The 17,717-nt window shown below is 36.7% G+C and overlaps 1 protein-coding gene across 1 annotated transcript in view; it reads right to left on the bottom strand.

The window, feature by feature from the left end:
- Window positions 1-17,717, bottom strand: part of RGS22 (regulator of G protein signaling 22) — a 196,896-nt gene that overhangs the window by 23,347 nt on the left and 155,832 nt on the right. The window contains exons 22-23 of the mRNA XM_036830350.1: window positions 16,092-16,271; window positions 11,783-11,941 (exon numbers count right to left, since the gene is read on the bottom strand). Of these exons, the coding sequence (XP_036686245.1) occupies window positions 11,783-11,941; window positions 16,092-16,271 (339 nt within the window). The remainder of the gene's footprint in view (window positions 1-11,782; window positions 11,942-16,091; window positions 16,272-17,717) is intronic.

The raw sequence follows: 17,717 nt of genomic DNA, 5'->3' as shown, positions 1-17,717 counted from the left end.
TTGGATGATGGAATGCATAAATTACAACATCATTTTCACTGGATGAATGGTCTTTTTAAAAAATTTTATTTATTTAATTTTATTTTTGGCTGTGTTGGGTCTTCATTGCTGCGCACGGGCTTTCTCCAGTTGCAGCGAGCGGGGGCTACTCTTCCTTGCTGTGCGCGGGCTTTTCATTGCGGTGGCTTCTCTTGTTGCGGAGCACGGGCTCTAGGCACGCGAGCTTCAGTAGTTGTGGCACGTGGGCTCAGTAGTTGTGGCTCTCGGGCTCTAGAGCGCAGGCTCAGTAGTTGTGGCACACGGGCTTAGTTGCTCCACAGCATGTGGGATCTTCCCGGACCAGGGCTTGAACCAGTGTCCCCTGCATTGGCAGGTGGATTCTTAAGCACTGTGCCACCAGAGAAGCCCTGAATGGTCTTATACACTCAAATATTTGTTGAATGATTAAAGAATAAACTACATTATCAGTTCAACAGGTGAATAATATTCTAGTAAAGGAATGTACCATAGATGATTTAACCAATACCTGAAATTTAAGTCATTTAAAATTTTTACTATTATAAACAATGCTGTATACAAACATCTTTCTGCTTTTTAAAAATTCTCTCCTTTAGAATAAATGTTTAGAAGTCTATCTGCCGGATTAAAAAGAATGAACATTTTAAACAATAAAAGTTGTCAAACTGCCCTTCAGAAACAAAGCACCATTTTACACTTTCTCCAATAACGCATGAATTTGCAGGCCTCTTCCTCATACCCTCAACCAACACTGGATATTTTCTTCTTTGCCAGTCTGCATGTCTTTGGTTACTAGTGAGGTTGAACACCTTTTAATGCTTTTAATCATTTGTATTTCTTTTGAGAATTGCCTGTTGATGCCCTTTGCCCTATTTTTTTGTTAAGAGTATTTATGATTTATTTTTATAACATATCATACACTTTATGTTTTCCCAATTTGTCTTTTAACCTTGTTTTTTGCCATTTAAAATGTAAAAATTTTTATCAATCCTTTGTTAATGAATTTGCCACTGTTCATTTTAAGTACTTGATATTAAACTACATGAAAGTTTTCCATGAGATTGTTTCTCCTGTCATAACTTTCTTCAGATTACCTAGTTTCATTTGATTCCTTTATAAGAATGAGAAATGAAGGATATAATTGATATTAGTATTTTTATTATAAAGAAGGCCAATTACTGCTACAATATTAAAAAGATAATAACTAACATTTACTGTATGACATGTATTATTCCTCACATACTATATTTAATTCTACCCTGTGATGTGAGTTCTATTACTATTTCCATTTTCCTGAAAAAAAAAAATGAGGTTTTGGGAAGTGAAGTGGTTTCCCTGAGATATTAGAACTGATCAATGATAAGGCTAGGATTCAAAACCAGGCAGTCTGACTCTAGAAACTGCACTCCTAATCACTATACTATATTGTCTCAGATCAAATGATACCTTACAATTGTATAGTGAAATACCTTACATGTTCTTTTATTCATATCATTTCAATGAATCCCTTTCAAATCATATGAGATTAATATTATCACCATTAGTTGATAGATGAATTTGAGGTTGAGGGTTACGAGTCATGCCCATGGTTACCTAGGGAAATCCAATGTTTTTCATAGTGAGTGATTTTTTTCAGAGGATACATTTTTTTTTAAAATTAATTAATTAATTTATTTTTTGGGCTGTGTTGGGTCTTCGATTCTGTGCGAGGGCTTTCTCTAGTTGCGGCAAGCGGGGGTCACTCTTCATCGCGGTGCGTGGGCCTCTCACTGTCGCGGCCTCTCCCGTTGCAGAGCACAGGCTCCAGATGCGCAGGCTCAGTAGTTGTGGCTCACGGGATTTAGTTGCTCCGCGGCATGTGGGATCTTCCCAGGCCAGGGCTCGAACCCGTGTCCCCTGCATTGGCAGGCAGATTCTCAACCACTGCGCCACCAGGGAAGCCCAGAGGATACATTCTTACATTACAAAAAAAATTTATGAGTTTCCCATATTCACTTTTTCCAACATTTCCTCATACGTCTTCATTGACAATGAAATCCTGGAACAAATGCCGACTCTACTGGTCTTCCTTAGCTTACACTTTCCGTGTTAAAATAATTGCATGTGCGAAATTTGTAGTTACTAATAAGTGATGGCAATATGTTTATTGTGTAAAATAAGAATATTCAAAAGTAGAATTCCTATGTTTTCTTTAGGATTATTCACCCTACAAAAGGAATGCCAATATTTGTACCTAACCCCGTTAGCAGTTACCAGTTGACAGATATGGACAGATCAGAAGATCACTTAAGGACATTTGCATTTCCATAACTGAAGTATAATATGGACGATATAAACATACATTCTGGATTTTCTGGAGAAGCAGCAATTGCAGATTTTCTCTACCCTCATCACACTGTATGTTTCAACTTTTGTTTCAGACAATATGTTTACCATATATGTAAGCAAACTGAAAATACCTGGGATGACACTTAGAGAGCTGTGAAGTTCTTTATAAGTGTTTAGGATACAGTAAGAGATCTTTATATCCTCCTTACTTCTATATTCTTTATTCAATAAGTATATATTTAGAACCATTTGTTAAAATCCTACTATTTAAGACTAACTCAAATTTACCTTTTCTTTGAGATCATTTACCTTTCCCCCACAAATAATTAATTCCTCATTTTCTGGGATTTCAGTTTTTGTTTATATTCTTTTCAGTTAAGTGTATGTGTGTATCTATCTATCCTTACACTATATATAAATTATATTCATATCCCTAGCATATGTAGTAGGGATCAATATGAATAGATGATCAATAAAACTCTATGTAGTGGATGATCAGTAAAAGTCTGGTGAAAGAAGGAAGAAAAGGATGAGGAGGGGAGGCTGTTTTGAGAGACTATTTAGGCCACATTAGTAGAAAATGCAGCAGACTCACGTGAGACTCATCTGATTGGTGAAGTTATTCATGTGCCACAGGTGGAATCAGAAAAGAGCTCCAAGCATACATGTTAGACAACATTCTATTTTTTCTCCCTATATCAACCCTTCAAATATATTTCCTTCCTGAGCCTACCAACTTAGGATCACATTCATGCAGCTCAGTCAGACATGGACTTGCCTCAAGGGACTGGAGAAGGTAAATGAGAGGATTTTTATTTAGTGAACTCTGTTTTTAGTCAGATTACATAGATTGGGCCAGATGCATAGTTGGTTTGAGGGGGAAATCAGCTTTTGTATTATTTGATCTATCATTTATCGCCTAAACCACTGGAAGGGAAATAATTGCAGAAATTGTTAAAATAAATAATCCAAAAATAATTATATTTAAGTTTAATAACATTTCATTTCCATACATGGGATAGATATGTGTATATATTGGCTCCATGGTTAAATAACTCACAATACATCAACAAAAATATGTGAAGCCACATTGTGAAGAACTGATTCAGTAGAAGCAAGATTTTGCAGACACCTCTTCCTATTTTCTTGCTCTTATGTCTTCCCTGATTCTCATTCCCTGAGGGTACTGGAAATACCCTCAACCTCCAGATGATAGAATACATCAACCAAAGATAAGCTTCTGAAAATGTGATAATTTTTTTGTAGCATCATTCATATGAAAATGTTATTATATATTAAATACTTATAAAAACATTTATAACACTCACATAAGATATGAATAACAACAATACCACCAAAGCTTAAGAAATGCAGTATCACCAGTACCTCTGTTCCCCTTTGTGTCACTCTCCAATCCCATCATCTATCTCCACCCAACCCATGAAGGTAACCGCTATGCTGAATTTTGTATGTTTATCATTCCTTTTTCTTTTCAAACTTTGGGTTTATTTATTTATTTATTTATTTATTTATTTATTTATTTATTTATTTAATTTATTTATTTATGGCTGTGTTGGGTCTTCGTTTCTGTGCGAGGGCTTTCTCTAGTTGCGGCAAGTGGGGGCCACTCTTTTTTTTTTTTTTTAATTTTTATTTATTATTTATTTATTATGTTTATTTTTGGCTGTGTTGGGTCTTCGTTTCTGTGTGAGGGCTTTCTCCAGTTGCGGCGAGTGGGGGCCACTCTTCATCGCGGTGCGCGGGCCTGTCACTATCGCGGCCTCTCTTGTTGCGGAGCAGAGGCTCCAGACGCTCAGGCTCAGTAGTTGTGGCTCACGGGCCCAGTTGCTCCGCGGCATGTGGGATCTTCCCAGACCAGGGCTCGAACCCGTGTCCCCTGCATTGGCAGGCAGATTCTCAACCACTGCGCCACCAGGGAAGCCCGGGGGGGCCACTCTTCATCGTGGTGCATGGGCCTCTCATTATCGCAGCCTCTCTTGTTGCGGAGCACAGGCTCCAGACGTGCAGGCTCAGTAATTGTGGCTCACAGGCCTAGTTGCTCTGCGGCATGTGGGATCTTCCCAGACCAGGGCTCGAACCCGTGTCCCCTGCATTGGCAGGCAGATTCTCAACCACTGTGCCACCAGGGAAGCCCCCTTTTTCTTATTTATAGTGTCCCACATTTGTATTGATTAGTTTTATACGAATTTTAACTTTATATAAGCAGAATTGACTGGTTCTATTCATTTGCAACTTTTTCACTCAACATTATACTCCTGCTATATATCTATGGTTATTATTGTGGTTATAGTTAATTTGTTTTCCATCACAGCACTGTGTTCTACTACATGAATTTGTTTTTCCAATCTCCTGTTAATAGACATTTGAATAGCTTCTGATTTTTTGCTATAGAAAGCATGGGTGCTATAAACCATGTGCATGTCTCCTGATATTTGTGTCCATGAATTATTCTAGGATATATCTCCTGATATTTGTGTCCATGAATTATTCAAGTAGATTTGATAAGTTGAAGGCTAAGTGCATCTTTTAATTTACTGGATAAAGTCAAATTGTTTTCTAAAGTGACTATCAATGTACACTCCCATCCACAGTGTATAAGAGTTCTGACTGCTCCCTATTATTGGTGGTTGATGAAAATATAAGACATTTCAAAATGAGCAGAAAATGGCAGGTTATATGCATATAAAACCATTACAAGAATAAAACAGAAAATGAGAACTCCAATATTTTAGCTGATGACACGACTCTCCAAGAAATCTAATCATGAATCAGAGGAAAACTCTAACATAGGAGCCCAAAGTGGATAAAATATCCCTACACAAACATTTTCATATATGAAATACTCCAAATCATAAATGCAGAAACTCAGAACACCGAATAGCCAAAGCAATCTTTTTTTTTGGACTTTATTTATTTTTAATATATTTATTATTTTTGGCTGAGTTGGGTCTTCATTGCTGTGCGCAGGCTTTCTCTACTTGCAGCAAGTGGTGGCTACTCTTCGTTGCGGTGCATGGGCTTCTCATTGCAGTGGCTTCTCTTGTTGCGGAGCACGGGCTCTAGGCATGCGGGCTTTCAGTAGTTGCGGCTCGTGGGCTTCAGTAGTTGTGGCTCGTGGGCTCTAGAGTGCAGGCTCAGTAGTTGTGGCACACAGGCTTAGCTGCTCTGCGGCATGTGGGATCTTCCCGGACCAGAGCTCAAATCCGTGTCCCCTGCACTGGCAGGTGGATTCTTAACCACCACGCCAGCAGGGAGGCCCCCAAAGCAATCTTGAGAAAGAAAAATGGAGCTGGAGGAATCAGGCTCCCTAACTTCAGGCTATACTACAAAGCTACAGTAATCAAGACAGTATGGTACTGGCACAAAAACAGAAATACAGATCAACAGAACAGGATAGAAAGCCCAGAGATAAACCCATGCACATATGGTCACCTTATCTTTGATAAAGGAGGCAAGAATATACAATGGAGAAAAGACAGCCTCTTCAATAAGTGGTGCTGGGAAAACTGGACAGTTTCATGTGAAAGAATGAAATTAGAACACTCTCTAACACCACACACAAAAATAAACTCAAAATGGATGAAAGACCTAAATGTAAGGCCAGACACTATAAAACTCTTAGAGGAAAACATAGGCAGAACATTCTATGACATAAATCAGAGCAAGATCCTTTTTGATCCACCTCCTAGAGAAATGGAAATAAAACCAAAAATAAACAAATGGGACCTAATGAAACTTAAAAGCTTTTGCACAGCAAAGGAAACCATAAACAGGATGAAAAGACAACCCTCAGAATGGGAGAAAATATTTGCAAATGAAGCAACTGACAAAGGATTAGTCTCCAGAATTTACAAGCAGCTTATGCAGCTCAATATCAAAAAAACCAAACAACCCAATCCAAAAATGGGCAGAAGACCTAAATAGACATTTCTCCAAAGAAGATAATACAGATTGCCAACAAACACATGAAAGGATGTTCAACATCACTAATCCTTAGAGAAATGCAAATCAAAACTACAATGAGGTATCACCTCACAAGGGTCAGAATGGCCATCATCAAAAAATCTACAAACAATAAATGCTGGAGAGGGTGTGGAGAAAAGGGAACCCTCTTGCACTGTTGGTGGGAATGTAAATTGATACAGCCACTATGGAGAACAGTATGGAGGTTCCTTAGAAAACTAAAAGTAGAACTACCATACGACGCAGCAATCCCACTACTGGGCATATACCCTGAGAAAACCATAATTCAAAGAGTCATGTACCACAGTGTTCATTGCAGCTCTATTTACAATAGCCAGGACATGGAAGCAACCTAAGTGTTGATCAACAGATGAATGGATAAAGAAGATGTGGCACATATATACAATGGAATATTACTCAGCCATAAAAAGAAACGAAATTGAGTTACTTGTAGTTAGGTGGATGGACCTAGAGTCTGTCATACAGAGTGAAGTAAGTCAGAAAGAGAAAAACAAATACCATATGCTAAACATATATATGGAATCTAATTAAAGAAAAAAAAAGGGTTCTGAAGGACCTAGGGGCAGGACAGGAATAAAGATGCAGAAGTAGAGAATGGACTTGAGGACACTGGGAGGGGTAAGCTGGGATGAAGTAAGAGAGTGGCATTGACATATATACACTACCAAATGTAAAATAGATAGCTAGTGGGAAGCAGCCACATAGCACAGGGAGATCAGCTCGGTCTTTTGTGACCACCTAGAGGGGTGGGATAGGGAGGGTGGGAGGGAGACACAAGAGGGAGGCGGTATGGGGATATATGTTTATGTATAGCTGATTCGCTTTGTTATAAAGCAGAAATTAACACACCATTGTAAAGCAATATACTCCAATAAAGATGTTAAAAAAAAAGAAACTCAGAACAGAAACATAAAGAAATTTTAAAAGGCAGTGTAAAATGACAGTTTACTGAGCTTAAAAAAAGACTGTAAAAAATAAAAATCTCTCAGAAATGAAGCTATAAGGTACCCAAGCGTTCACGAATATCGATCATAAAGGAAGTGTATATATACATATATACACACATATATATAATATGAATATAAATTCACCTCTTCCAAAGTTGGCAAAAGATATAAACATACAGACTCAAGAACTTGAGTAACGCTCAAACAGAATCAACCCCAAGAAATCTGCACAAGACACATCATAATCAAAATTCTGAAAACTAAAGACAAAGAAAAGAATCTTGAAAGCAGTAAGTGAGAAACAATACCTTACTTACAGGGAAAAAAGAAAGAAGAAAATAATAAATCTTGGAACATCAAAAAGGAAGAAAAATAGCAAGAGCAAAAGTAAGGGTAAATACAGTAGACTTTTCACCTTGAGTTTCCTGATTTACGTTTGATGGTTGAAGCAAAAATTATACAATTGTCTGATGTGGTTCTCAATATATGTTGAGAAATATTTAGGATAATTATAAACAGGTGAGGGGAAAGAGACTTAAAGGGAGGTAGTTTCTAGACTCAAACTGGTAAAATGTCAACACCAATAGACTGCAATAAGTTATGCATGTATAATGTGATATTTAAAGCAACCACTGAAACATCCAAACAGAGATACAGCAAAATGAAATTCTAAGAAATGTTCAAGTAAATCCACAGGAATGCAAGACAAAGGAAACAGAAAAAAAGAAACAGGGAACAAATAAAACAAAAAATAAAATGGCAGATTTCAGAACTAACATATCAATAATTACATTAAAGATACACAGACTAAATACACCAATTAATAAACAGAGATTCGTAGAGTAGACTAAAAACAAAAATCAAACACCACCACGACCCAACTATATGCTGTTTACAGGAAACTTAATTAAAATATAATGATGTAGGCAGTAAAGTAAAGGAATGGAAAAATATACCATGTGAAAATCAAGAGAACAAGATGGTTCTGTAGCTTGGGAGAAGTTTGGCAGTTCCTCAAAAGGAGCCATCAATTCAATTTCTAGGTCCCAAGAAAAATTAAAACATGTCTATACTTAAGGTTGTACAGGATGTTCATAGCAGCATTATTAATAATAGCCAAAAAGTACATTAACTGATGAATGGATAAGCAAGCTGTAGTACAGCCATATAGTGTAATATTAGTCGGCCATAAGAAGAATAAAGTAGTGAAACATGCTACAAAATGGATGAACCTTGAAAATATCATGCTAAGTGAAAGAAGCCAGCCATAAAAGACCACATGCTATATGATTTAATTTACATGAAATGTCCAGATATAGAAAGTAGATTAGTGGCTTCCAGAGGCTGAGAGGGAAGGAGTAAAGGGGAGTGACTGCTAATGGGTACAGAGTTTCTTTTTGAGGTGATGAAAATGTTCTAAAATTAAGTAGTAGTGATGGTTGCACAACTCTGTAAATATACTAAAACCACAAAATTGTACACTTTAACAGTGTGAATTTTATGGTATGTGAATTAAATTTCAATAAAGCTATTATTAAATAAAAGCACTCAAATAAAAGAATAAGAAGAAGGAGGAGAAGGAGGAGAAGAAGAAGGCAAGAGTGACTACATTAGCATTTTATTGTAATAGCCCAAAACAGGAACCAACTCAAATGTCCTCTAATGAGTGAATGGTTAAAATGTGGTACAATGTACCACAGAGCACTACCCAGCAATTAAAGAGGATGAACTATGGATATACACAACAACGTGGATGGATCTCAAGGGTATTTATGTAGAGTGAAAACTGCCAGTCTCAAAGAGTCACATATTGTATGATTCTATTTATATAACATTCTCAAAACGACAAAATTTTCTAAATGGGGAACAGATTCATGGCTAACAGACATTATAATGGGTAACTGGATGGATATGACTTATAGTCATGAGGGACATCTTTGTGGTGCATCTTGAATATAGTGTTGGTTACTTGAATCTACACATGTGACAAAATGGCATAGAACTATACACACACCTTGTATCAATATCAATTTCCTGATTTTACTATTGTATATAGTTAATGTAAGGTGTAGCCACTGGGGAAAACTGGGTGATGGGTACATGGGACTTCTCTACTATCTTTGCAACTTCCTGTGAATGTTAATTATTTCAAAATAAAAATTTTTCTAAAATATAATTTGGAATTTGAAATTTAAAAATATAATAGCAATAGCATTATTTTGAACATGAAATACTTTGGAATAAATTTCACAAAATATACTCAAGACCTGTCATTGAAAATGACAAATCATCGATGAGAGAAATGAAAGAATAACTAAACAGAGATAAACTGTGTTCATGGAGTAGAAGACACAGTATTGTTATGACATCAATTCTCAAACTGACCTATAGGTTCATTACAATCCTGATCAAAATATCCGAATAGTTAACATGTGAAAAGTTGTTCCACCTTACTAATAATTAGGTGAACGTAAATAAATGCATCAGCATGATGACATACCACTTGTCATCAACAGACTGACAAAAATTTCAAAGTCTGAACAAACCAAATGGGGAGAAGTAGGAATATAGATTGACACACGCTCATACTCTCTTACTCAGCCATTCCAAAAACATTTTTATACATGTGAATATGAAGACGTTTACAGGAATGTTGTCTGCAGTGCTGTTTGTAATGGTAAAAATTGAAAAAAATCCAACAATAAAGAAATAGGGACTTCCCTGGTGGTGCAGTGGTTAAGAATCCTCCTGCCAATGCTGGGGACACGGGTTTGATCCCTGGTCCAGTAAGATCCCACATGCCGCGGAGCAACTAAGTCTGTGTGCCACAACTACTGAGCCTGCGTTCGAAAGCCCGCGAGCCACAACTACTGAAGTCCTCGCGCCTAGAGCCCATGCTCGGCAACAAGAGAAGCCACCGCAATGAGAAGCCCGCGCACAGCAAGGAAGAGTAGCCCCCACTCACCACAACTAGAGAAAGGCCGTATGCAGCAATGAAGACCCAACGCAGCCAAAACTTAAAAAAAAAAAAAAAAGAAAGTTAAATAAAAATAGCATATTTATTCATATGATGGAAATGCAGCAATTAAACTGATTAAATGAGATCTAAGTAGAGCAGTGTGGGTAGAATTAAAAGACAAAATTGAATTTAAAATGCAAGATGTAGAAAGCACAATATGTGCTATGGAATGAATTGTGTCTCCCCAAATTCATATGTTGATGTCCTAACTTCCACTGTGTCTGTATCATGAGATAGGGTCTTTAAGAGGTACTTAAGGTTAAATGAGGTCATAAGGGTAGGGTCCTAATCCAAAGGAATTGTGGCTTTATAAGAAGAGGAAGAGAGAGAGAACTCTTTTTCTCCCCAACTTGTGAGGACACAACAAGAAGGTGGCCATTTTCAAGCCAGGAGGAGAGGTCTCACCAAGAATCGTATTAGCTGGCACCTTGATCTGGGACTTCTAGTCTCCAGAACTATGAGGAAATTAATTTCTGTTGTTTAAGCCATCCAGTCTCTGATATTTTGCTATGGTAGCCTGAGAAGACTAATAAAATATGGTACCATTACGTAAGTTAAAATACATACAAAATAGTCCTCTGGATTGTTTATGAATCCATATACCCATATAAAACACTATCTTAAAAAGGAGCTGGGAGAACATACCCCAAACTTAATGGTTGCTCTTGGAGATGGAGAGGGTAATAGAACTCAGGGCTGGAGTTAAGAGAGTTTACTGTTCTGCAGTATTTCACTTCTTAAGGAAAAATGAAAAGCAAATGAGGAAAATGTTAACTGTTTATTTTGACCTGTGCAAATATGGGTGTTATAATTATATTACTTTTATATCTTTAGATTATCTTTTAAATTTTTTTAAAAAAACAGAATAGGGATAAACTTACAAATAAGATGAAATACATTACTTGTTATCCCTTTTCAAGTCAAGGAAAATAGGTAAATATAAAGATAGAGGAATTGATAAATGAATGGACAGACTAAAAGACAAATAGGCAGGCTGGACAATTTATGACTTATATTTGTAAATTTCACAGTCAATATATCATTCTCTAATTTTAATATTGAAAATGCTGCTCCCAGTACATAATATTTTTTCATTCATTCATTCATTCCCATATTTATTTGGTAAACAATAACTTATAATTGAGCATGTGCTGGATAGTGGTAGAAGTGTTTAATAAGACAGATGGTATAATTGAGGATCTCAGTCCAGTGAGAAAGACAGATGCAAAAACTTATTCACAAGACAATATAAAGTGTTCTCCAAGAGAGGTACATAGAAGAGATGACATTTGAGATAAATTTTTTAAAATTCAAAAACAAGTCTGAAACCTCTGAATGAAGGCTTTAAAAACCACTAAAATCTGTATTCTATAACTTCTCTGTATTTTTGCTCAGCCCAAATTCTTCTACATGTATCACATAACTTTTAAAAGTCTGATTAAACCCAAAATGATTCTTGTCTCACCTTTGCAAGTTTTTCGTCTTCTGTGACTACCAATTTTTTTTTCTGCTTACTATATTCTTGTCTTCTCTCCAAAACACTCAAAATTTTTTCATCAGTTAAGTTCTTCCTAAACTCACAAAACTGAGGCCAAAATTTAAACAGAACTCCAAAAATTGTCATCTGTATATAAAACAAAGTATGTCTCAGATTACAGTTTTATACAAATGTACCAATTTAAACTCTAATTCACCATAATAATGGATTAACTATTCTATTCTTTAATATACAGCATGTTTCCTCCAACTTATTGTCTCCAGACATCTTGGTATAGTTTAGTTCAGCACATGCTTATCATCAATGTTTTTTTACTACCAATGAGAAGTCTTTCTTTTAAAAAAAACATACTCTTAAATACAGTTAAAAGTCACTTTATGCTTTATGTTTCCCTATCCAGTTGATTGTATTAATAAAGAATCCATTAGGTCTTTTAAAATAAGAAATTTATGTTTTCTTTGAAAACATATACCAGTTGATCTGCCATACACTCTGCTGTTTTATGCAAGTATTCCAAATATTCAGTTCATCAAGGGGAACTCCTCTCCGGTCCCCTTTCCTTTCTTTTAGAGAAAGGAAATACCATTTTGCCTCTGGAAAAGCTCTTAAACAAAGCTGCAGATCTAAGAATAAATCTTGAGTAACTTTTAAATGATATAATCTCTCTTTTATGTGAGAGCAAGAAAAGTAACATTTAAAAAGCAGAGTGGTATCCTGCACAAATGCTTTCTTAGGACACTCTACATTAAGTGATTAATTGTGATATTTATAGAGATAAGAATTGTTGCTCAAATTCCCATGCCAAGTTTTTCCATTAGTTCCAGAGGCATACATTACTTCCAAGAAGGTAGGACTTGCCACATCAGATCAAGTCCAACGTTTTGTTGCTGGGAATGGCCTATACCTAATGCCCTGGAGAAAAATGAACTATCCCATTAGGCTCTAAGCCAACTCTTCAGGGGGAAAGTGGAATTTTTAAAAAGTAAATGCTGCAGTGATCAACAGCGTCCTGAATTGATATATTTCATGACTCCTCGTTTCTGTACATGAGTATCATTAGTAAAACTATTTACTCCCTTTACAATACTATCTTGTCATTGAATGCTATAGCCTCTTGGGATTGTGAACACAAAAGCTAAACATACTTTATTTGATGAAGTGCAGGCTTTTAAAAAATTTTCATTTACATTTATCTGTCATGCATTTAATTAAGTAATCCCCTTCTCCAAAGTTAAACGATCATGGTAGTTTTTATATGCACTTTTTAAACTTAAATACTCCTCCTCCACCTCTATTTACCAACTATTGACCCTACTTCTCAGTTACCCCTCCAAAACCTAAGTCATTCCCAGCTCTCAAATATATTTATTTTCATCTAGAAGGCTTTCCAGTAAAAGTCACCCTATTAGGACACAATTTTTCAAGGTAGACATAAAATTGCTCTATTTCTAGAAGTTGCAATTAAGGTTAATAACATACATGTTATTCATGAAAATTGTCCTATGCCTCCAAAACCTTAAAAGATAACCAAACTGTGGGTAAGTAAATGTTTTAATAAATACAGAGCTACTTTGCTCACTGCCAGCAGATGGGCAATGCTCTAGTATGAGTGAGAAGGGCCAGTGAAAATATGGCTGGGTGATGAAAACTTTCAAGCTATTAGGAATGCAGGTGGGGGACAGGCAGACGCTATAGTGCAGGGGTCCCCAATCCCCGGGCCACGGACAGGACTGCACAGCAGGAGGTGAGCGGTGGGTGAGCCAGCAAAGCTTCATCTGTATTTACAGCCGCTCCCCATCATTCACAGCACTGCTTGAGCTCCGCCTACTGTCAGATCAGCTGCGTCATTAGATTCTCAAAGGAGCGTGAACCTTACTGTGAACTGCACATGTGAGGGATCTAGGTTGCGTGCTCTTTATGAGAATCTAATGCCTGATGATCTGAGGTGAAGCTTAGGCGGTGATGCTAGCACCGGGGAGCGGCTGCAAATACAGATTATCATTAGCAGAGAGGTTAGACTGCACAGAGACCATAATAAATCAACTGCTTGCAGATTCATATCGAAACCCTATCAGTGAGTGGCAAGTGAAAACAAGCTCAGGGCTCCCACTGATTCTGCACTATAGTGAGTTGTATAATTATTTCATTATATATTACAATGTAATAATAATAGAAATAAATTGCACAATAAATGTAATGCGCTTGAATCATCCCAAAACCATCCACCCACACTCCCGCCCCCAGTCCGTGGAAAAACTGTCTTCCACGAAACCGGTCCCTGGTGCCAAAAAGGTTGGGGACCACTGCTATAGTGAAATAAATACTAAAACAGGCAATTTTTATACTTACTATTCAGCCCTTTTGCTCAACTTTGCTCTCATGTCCAGTTTGATCTATTCCTGTCATGATCCATCTATTCTCACATCATTCATTCATATGTTCAAAAATGTTACTGAGTGTCTATTCTATGCCAGGCACTCAGGCCGCAAAGGCAAATAAGAAACATTCCCTACGCCCAAAGACCTTACAGTCCGATGGGAAAGTGAGGCATGAGAATAGCCATTTTCAGTTCTGTGTGATAAGTGTTCTGACAGGGACAAATACAAGATATCATAGAAGCATAAGAGAGAGAAGATGATACTGTAAAAAGCTCTGGAAGCAAGAAAGTAAGCCCTCTTTATGGAAGTACAAATATTTCAGTAAGACTGGGAGACAGATGGCAGGGAGTGGGAAGACATGTGGTTAGAGAAATATGTAGTAAGGAGCTTGGTCTTCATTCTGAAGACAATGGGGAGTAATTGAAATTGAAAGCAGAGAAATGACATGATCAAATATACTTTTGAAAAGATGGATCTGTCTGCAGTGAGTTAAATGGTTTTGAGAGAGCCTAGAGGCAGGGAATTCTGGTAATCAATGTGAGACATTGCAGATGTGAACTGAGGTAGCAGCATGGAGTTGGAGAAAAGTAGATAGAATAACAGATAAGAAGGAGACAAATGGATACATATAAGTGACTGAAGATCCCCAAAGGTAAGGAATGAAGGATAGGGAAGACATGAAGATGGCAACCAGATCTCTGACTTGTATACCTGGGTAGGAGATATGCCATTCTCTGAGCTTCCTTACAGAAAACAGAAACAACAGATTTGGTGAGGTGAGGCCCCTAAATATTCTCTTGTGTTCTGATACTCCAAAGTCCATATTTAAGATATGTTTGGGACTTTGATTTGGGAAATCAGGTAGGAGGCATAAACTAGAGGACTCCAATAAAGTTCACTGGCTGTAATCCCTGGACAGTGCGGTGGAACCAACCTACGTAAGCAGCTCCAGACATTCACCATCAGACTTGAGGCTAGATGGTCTCCTGGCTATCAGGAGACCTAGGCTAGGCTAAGTGATCTTTTCATTAACAGATGCTACAATTCTGACACCATGTTTTTTCTATTTCTCTCTAGCACATCCTCAATCATTCTTCTTTATTTTTACCTATTTCAATGCATAATTGGATGGTGAGTCTACTTTCAGTTCCTTTTAGGACTTAGAACACAGCTGGCTTGCAAATGAATATTAAGGAATAATGGTCTTTTTCCATGCTCAAGGGCAATCATACCCTAAATCTCTGTTTCATATCACTTAAATAGTGACATGGCCTTCCCTATTACCCCTATTATAATTTATTTTTCTTAATCATTTTTCAGGAACATCACTAAAAGGCTTTTCAAAATGCAAATAAATTATGTTCAGCAACTCACTGTTTTCTATTATTTGTCTTAAAAAGAAGTAACTTGAGCAGGTTAACAGCCATGATTTTCCTTTCATGAGCTTGTGTACTTTATGTTGGTTGGGTACTTAAATCTCCTCTCACTTATTTTATGAGCTATGTGAATATTCCAACCTTTAAAAATACACAAATCTTGGGACACACATACTTTACACATTTTTGTGGTAGCAGATATTTTAAAAGGAAATATGAATGGTGGGAAAGGAAGGAGGAATTAGCTGGAGTTTTATAAGTTAGAAATAAAATGATAACCATGCAAAGTCAAAGTACAGAATTTAAATAATTGTATTTGCTGTATATTATCATCAACAAAATAGTAAGTTACTAGTTTCTATGTTCTGTGGCATACGCAACATTTTTTAAATTAAACAGAATAAATCCCAGGATTAGGAGGATTAGAGCTTTGCCAAATACGAATAATGCAAAAACTTTTAAAGAATATCTAGATTGTTAATCTATTTTAAAGTATGCTTACTACATGCCCTGATTTCTTACCTGTGCCTCTCTAAATACATATGGTCCCAACTCCTTTCTGTGTTCAATAATCTTCTGGGCTTGCTCTAATGGAATGTCAATTTGTAAAGCTGGTGGAATACTGGAATTAATAAAGCAGTTGATAATAGTCATGATCTTCTTGTGGATGAGGGACTCATCACAATGAGAATGGCACAAGTCCTAAACAAGGAGGAAAGATAGAACAATATATGATTAATACATTAATAGAATACTTTATAGAATGTGTCAATATGTCTGTCAGTTAATATATATATATTTTAATTTCAGATCAAGAGGTTACTGGGACATGTTCAAGACTATCTTAAAAAATCATAGCTTTTATTTCTCTTGGGTTTGAAGAACCTAAGAAATTTTTTTCTTTTTTGCTCCTAGCCTGTGTCTTCATATCTATGTGTGTCTCATGGATAGCATCTAGTTCCATGTTTTTCCCACCCATTCTGTCAATCTCTGCCTTTTAAAGGAACCTAAGACTTTGATGCACATACTTTACATAAATACGGGTTTCATTTAATCCTGATTCTTTCTTCTCCTGGCAAAGGAGCAGCTTTAGTGTCTACTTTGACTCATTTAACAAATTCATATTAAGTTCCTGCTACATGCCAGACACTGAGCTGAGCCCCAAGACACAGCACCTGTCCTTTAAAGCCTCAATGTCTACTGGCATCATAAATATCAGATCAGAAATTAATGAAAAAGAAATGAAGGGAACAATAGCAAAGATCAATAAAACTAAAAGCTGGTTCTTTGAGAAGATAAACAAAATTGATAAACCATTAGCCAGACTCATTAAGAAAAAAGGGAGAAGACTCAAATCAATAGAATTAGAAATGAAAAAGGAGAAGTAACAACTGACACTGCAGAAATACAAAGGATCATGAGAGATTACTACAAGCAACTATATGCCAATAAAATGGACAACCTGGAAGAAATGGACAAATTCTTAGAAAAGCACAACCTTCCGAGACTGAACCAGGAAGAAATAGAAAATATGAACAGACCAATCACAAGCACTGAAATTGAAACTGTGATTAAAAATCTTCCAACAAACAAAAGCCCAGTACCAGATGGCTTCACAGGTGAATTCTATCAAACATTTAGAGAAGAGCTAACACCTATCCTTCTCAAACTCTTCCAAAATATAGCAGAGGGAGGAAAACTCCCAAACTCATTCTAGGAGGCCCCTATCACCCTGATACCAAAACCAGACAAAAGATGTCACAAAAAAAGAAAACTACAGGCCAATATCACTGATGAACATAGATGCAAAAATCCTCAACAAAATACCAGCAAACAGAACCCAACAGCACATTAAAAGGATCATACACTATGATCAAGTGGGGTTTATCCCAGGAACGCAAGGATTCTTCAATATACACAAATCAATCAACGTGATACACCGTATCAACAAATTGAAGGATAAAAACCATATGACAATCTCAATAGATGCAGAAAAAGCTTTTGACAAAATTCAACACCCATTTATGATAAAAACCCTCCAGAAAGTAGGCATAGAGGGAACCCACCTCAACATAATAAAGGCCATATATGACAAACCCACGGCCAACATTGTTCTCAATGGTGAAAAACTGAAACCATTTCCTCTAA

The sequence above is a fragment of the Balaenoptera musculus genome, chromosome 17 (genome assembly GCF_009873245.2).
Source record: "Balaenoptera musculus isolate JJ_BM4_2016_0621 chromosome 17, mBalMus1.pri.v3, whole genome shotgun sequence".
NCBI lineage: Eukaryota > Metazoa > Chordata > Mammalia > Artiodactyla > Balaenopteridae > Balaenoptera > Balaenoptera musculus.
The sequence above is the reverse complement of the archived record's forward strand: the minus strand, read 5'-3'. Positions and strand labels throughout refer to the sequence as shown.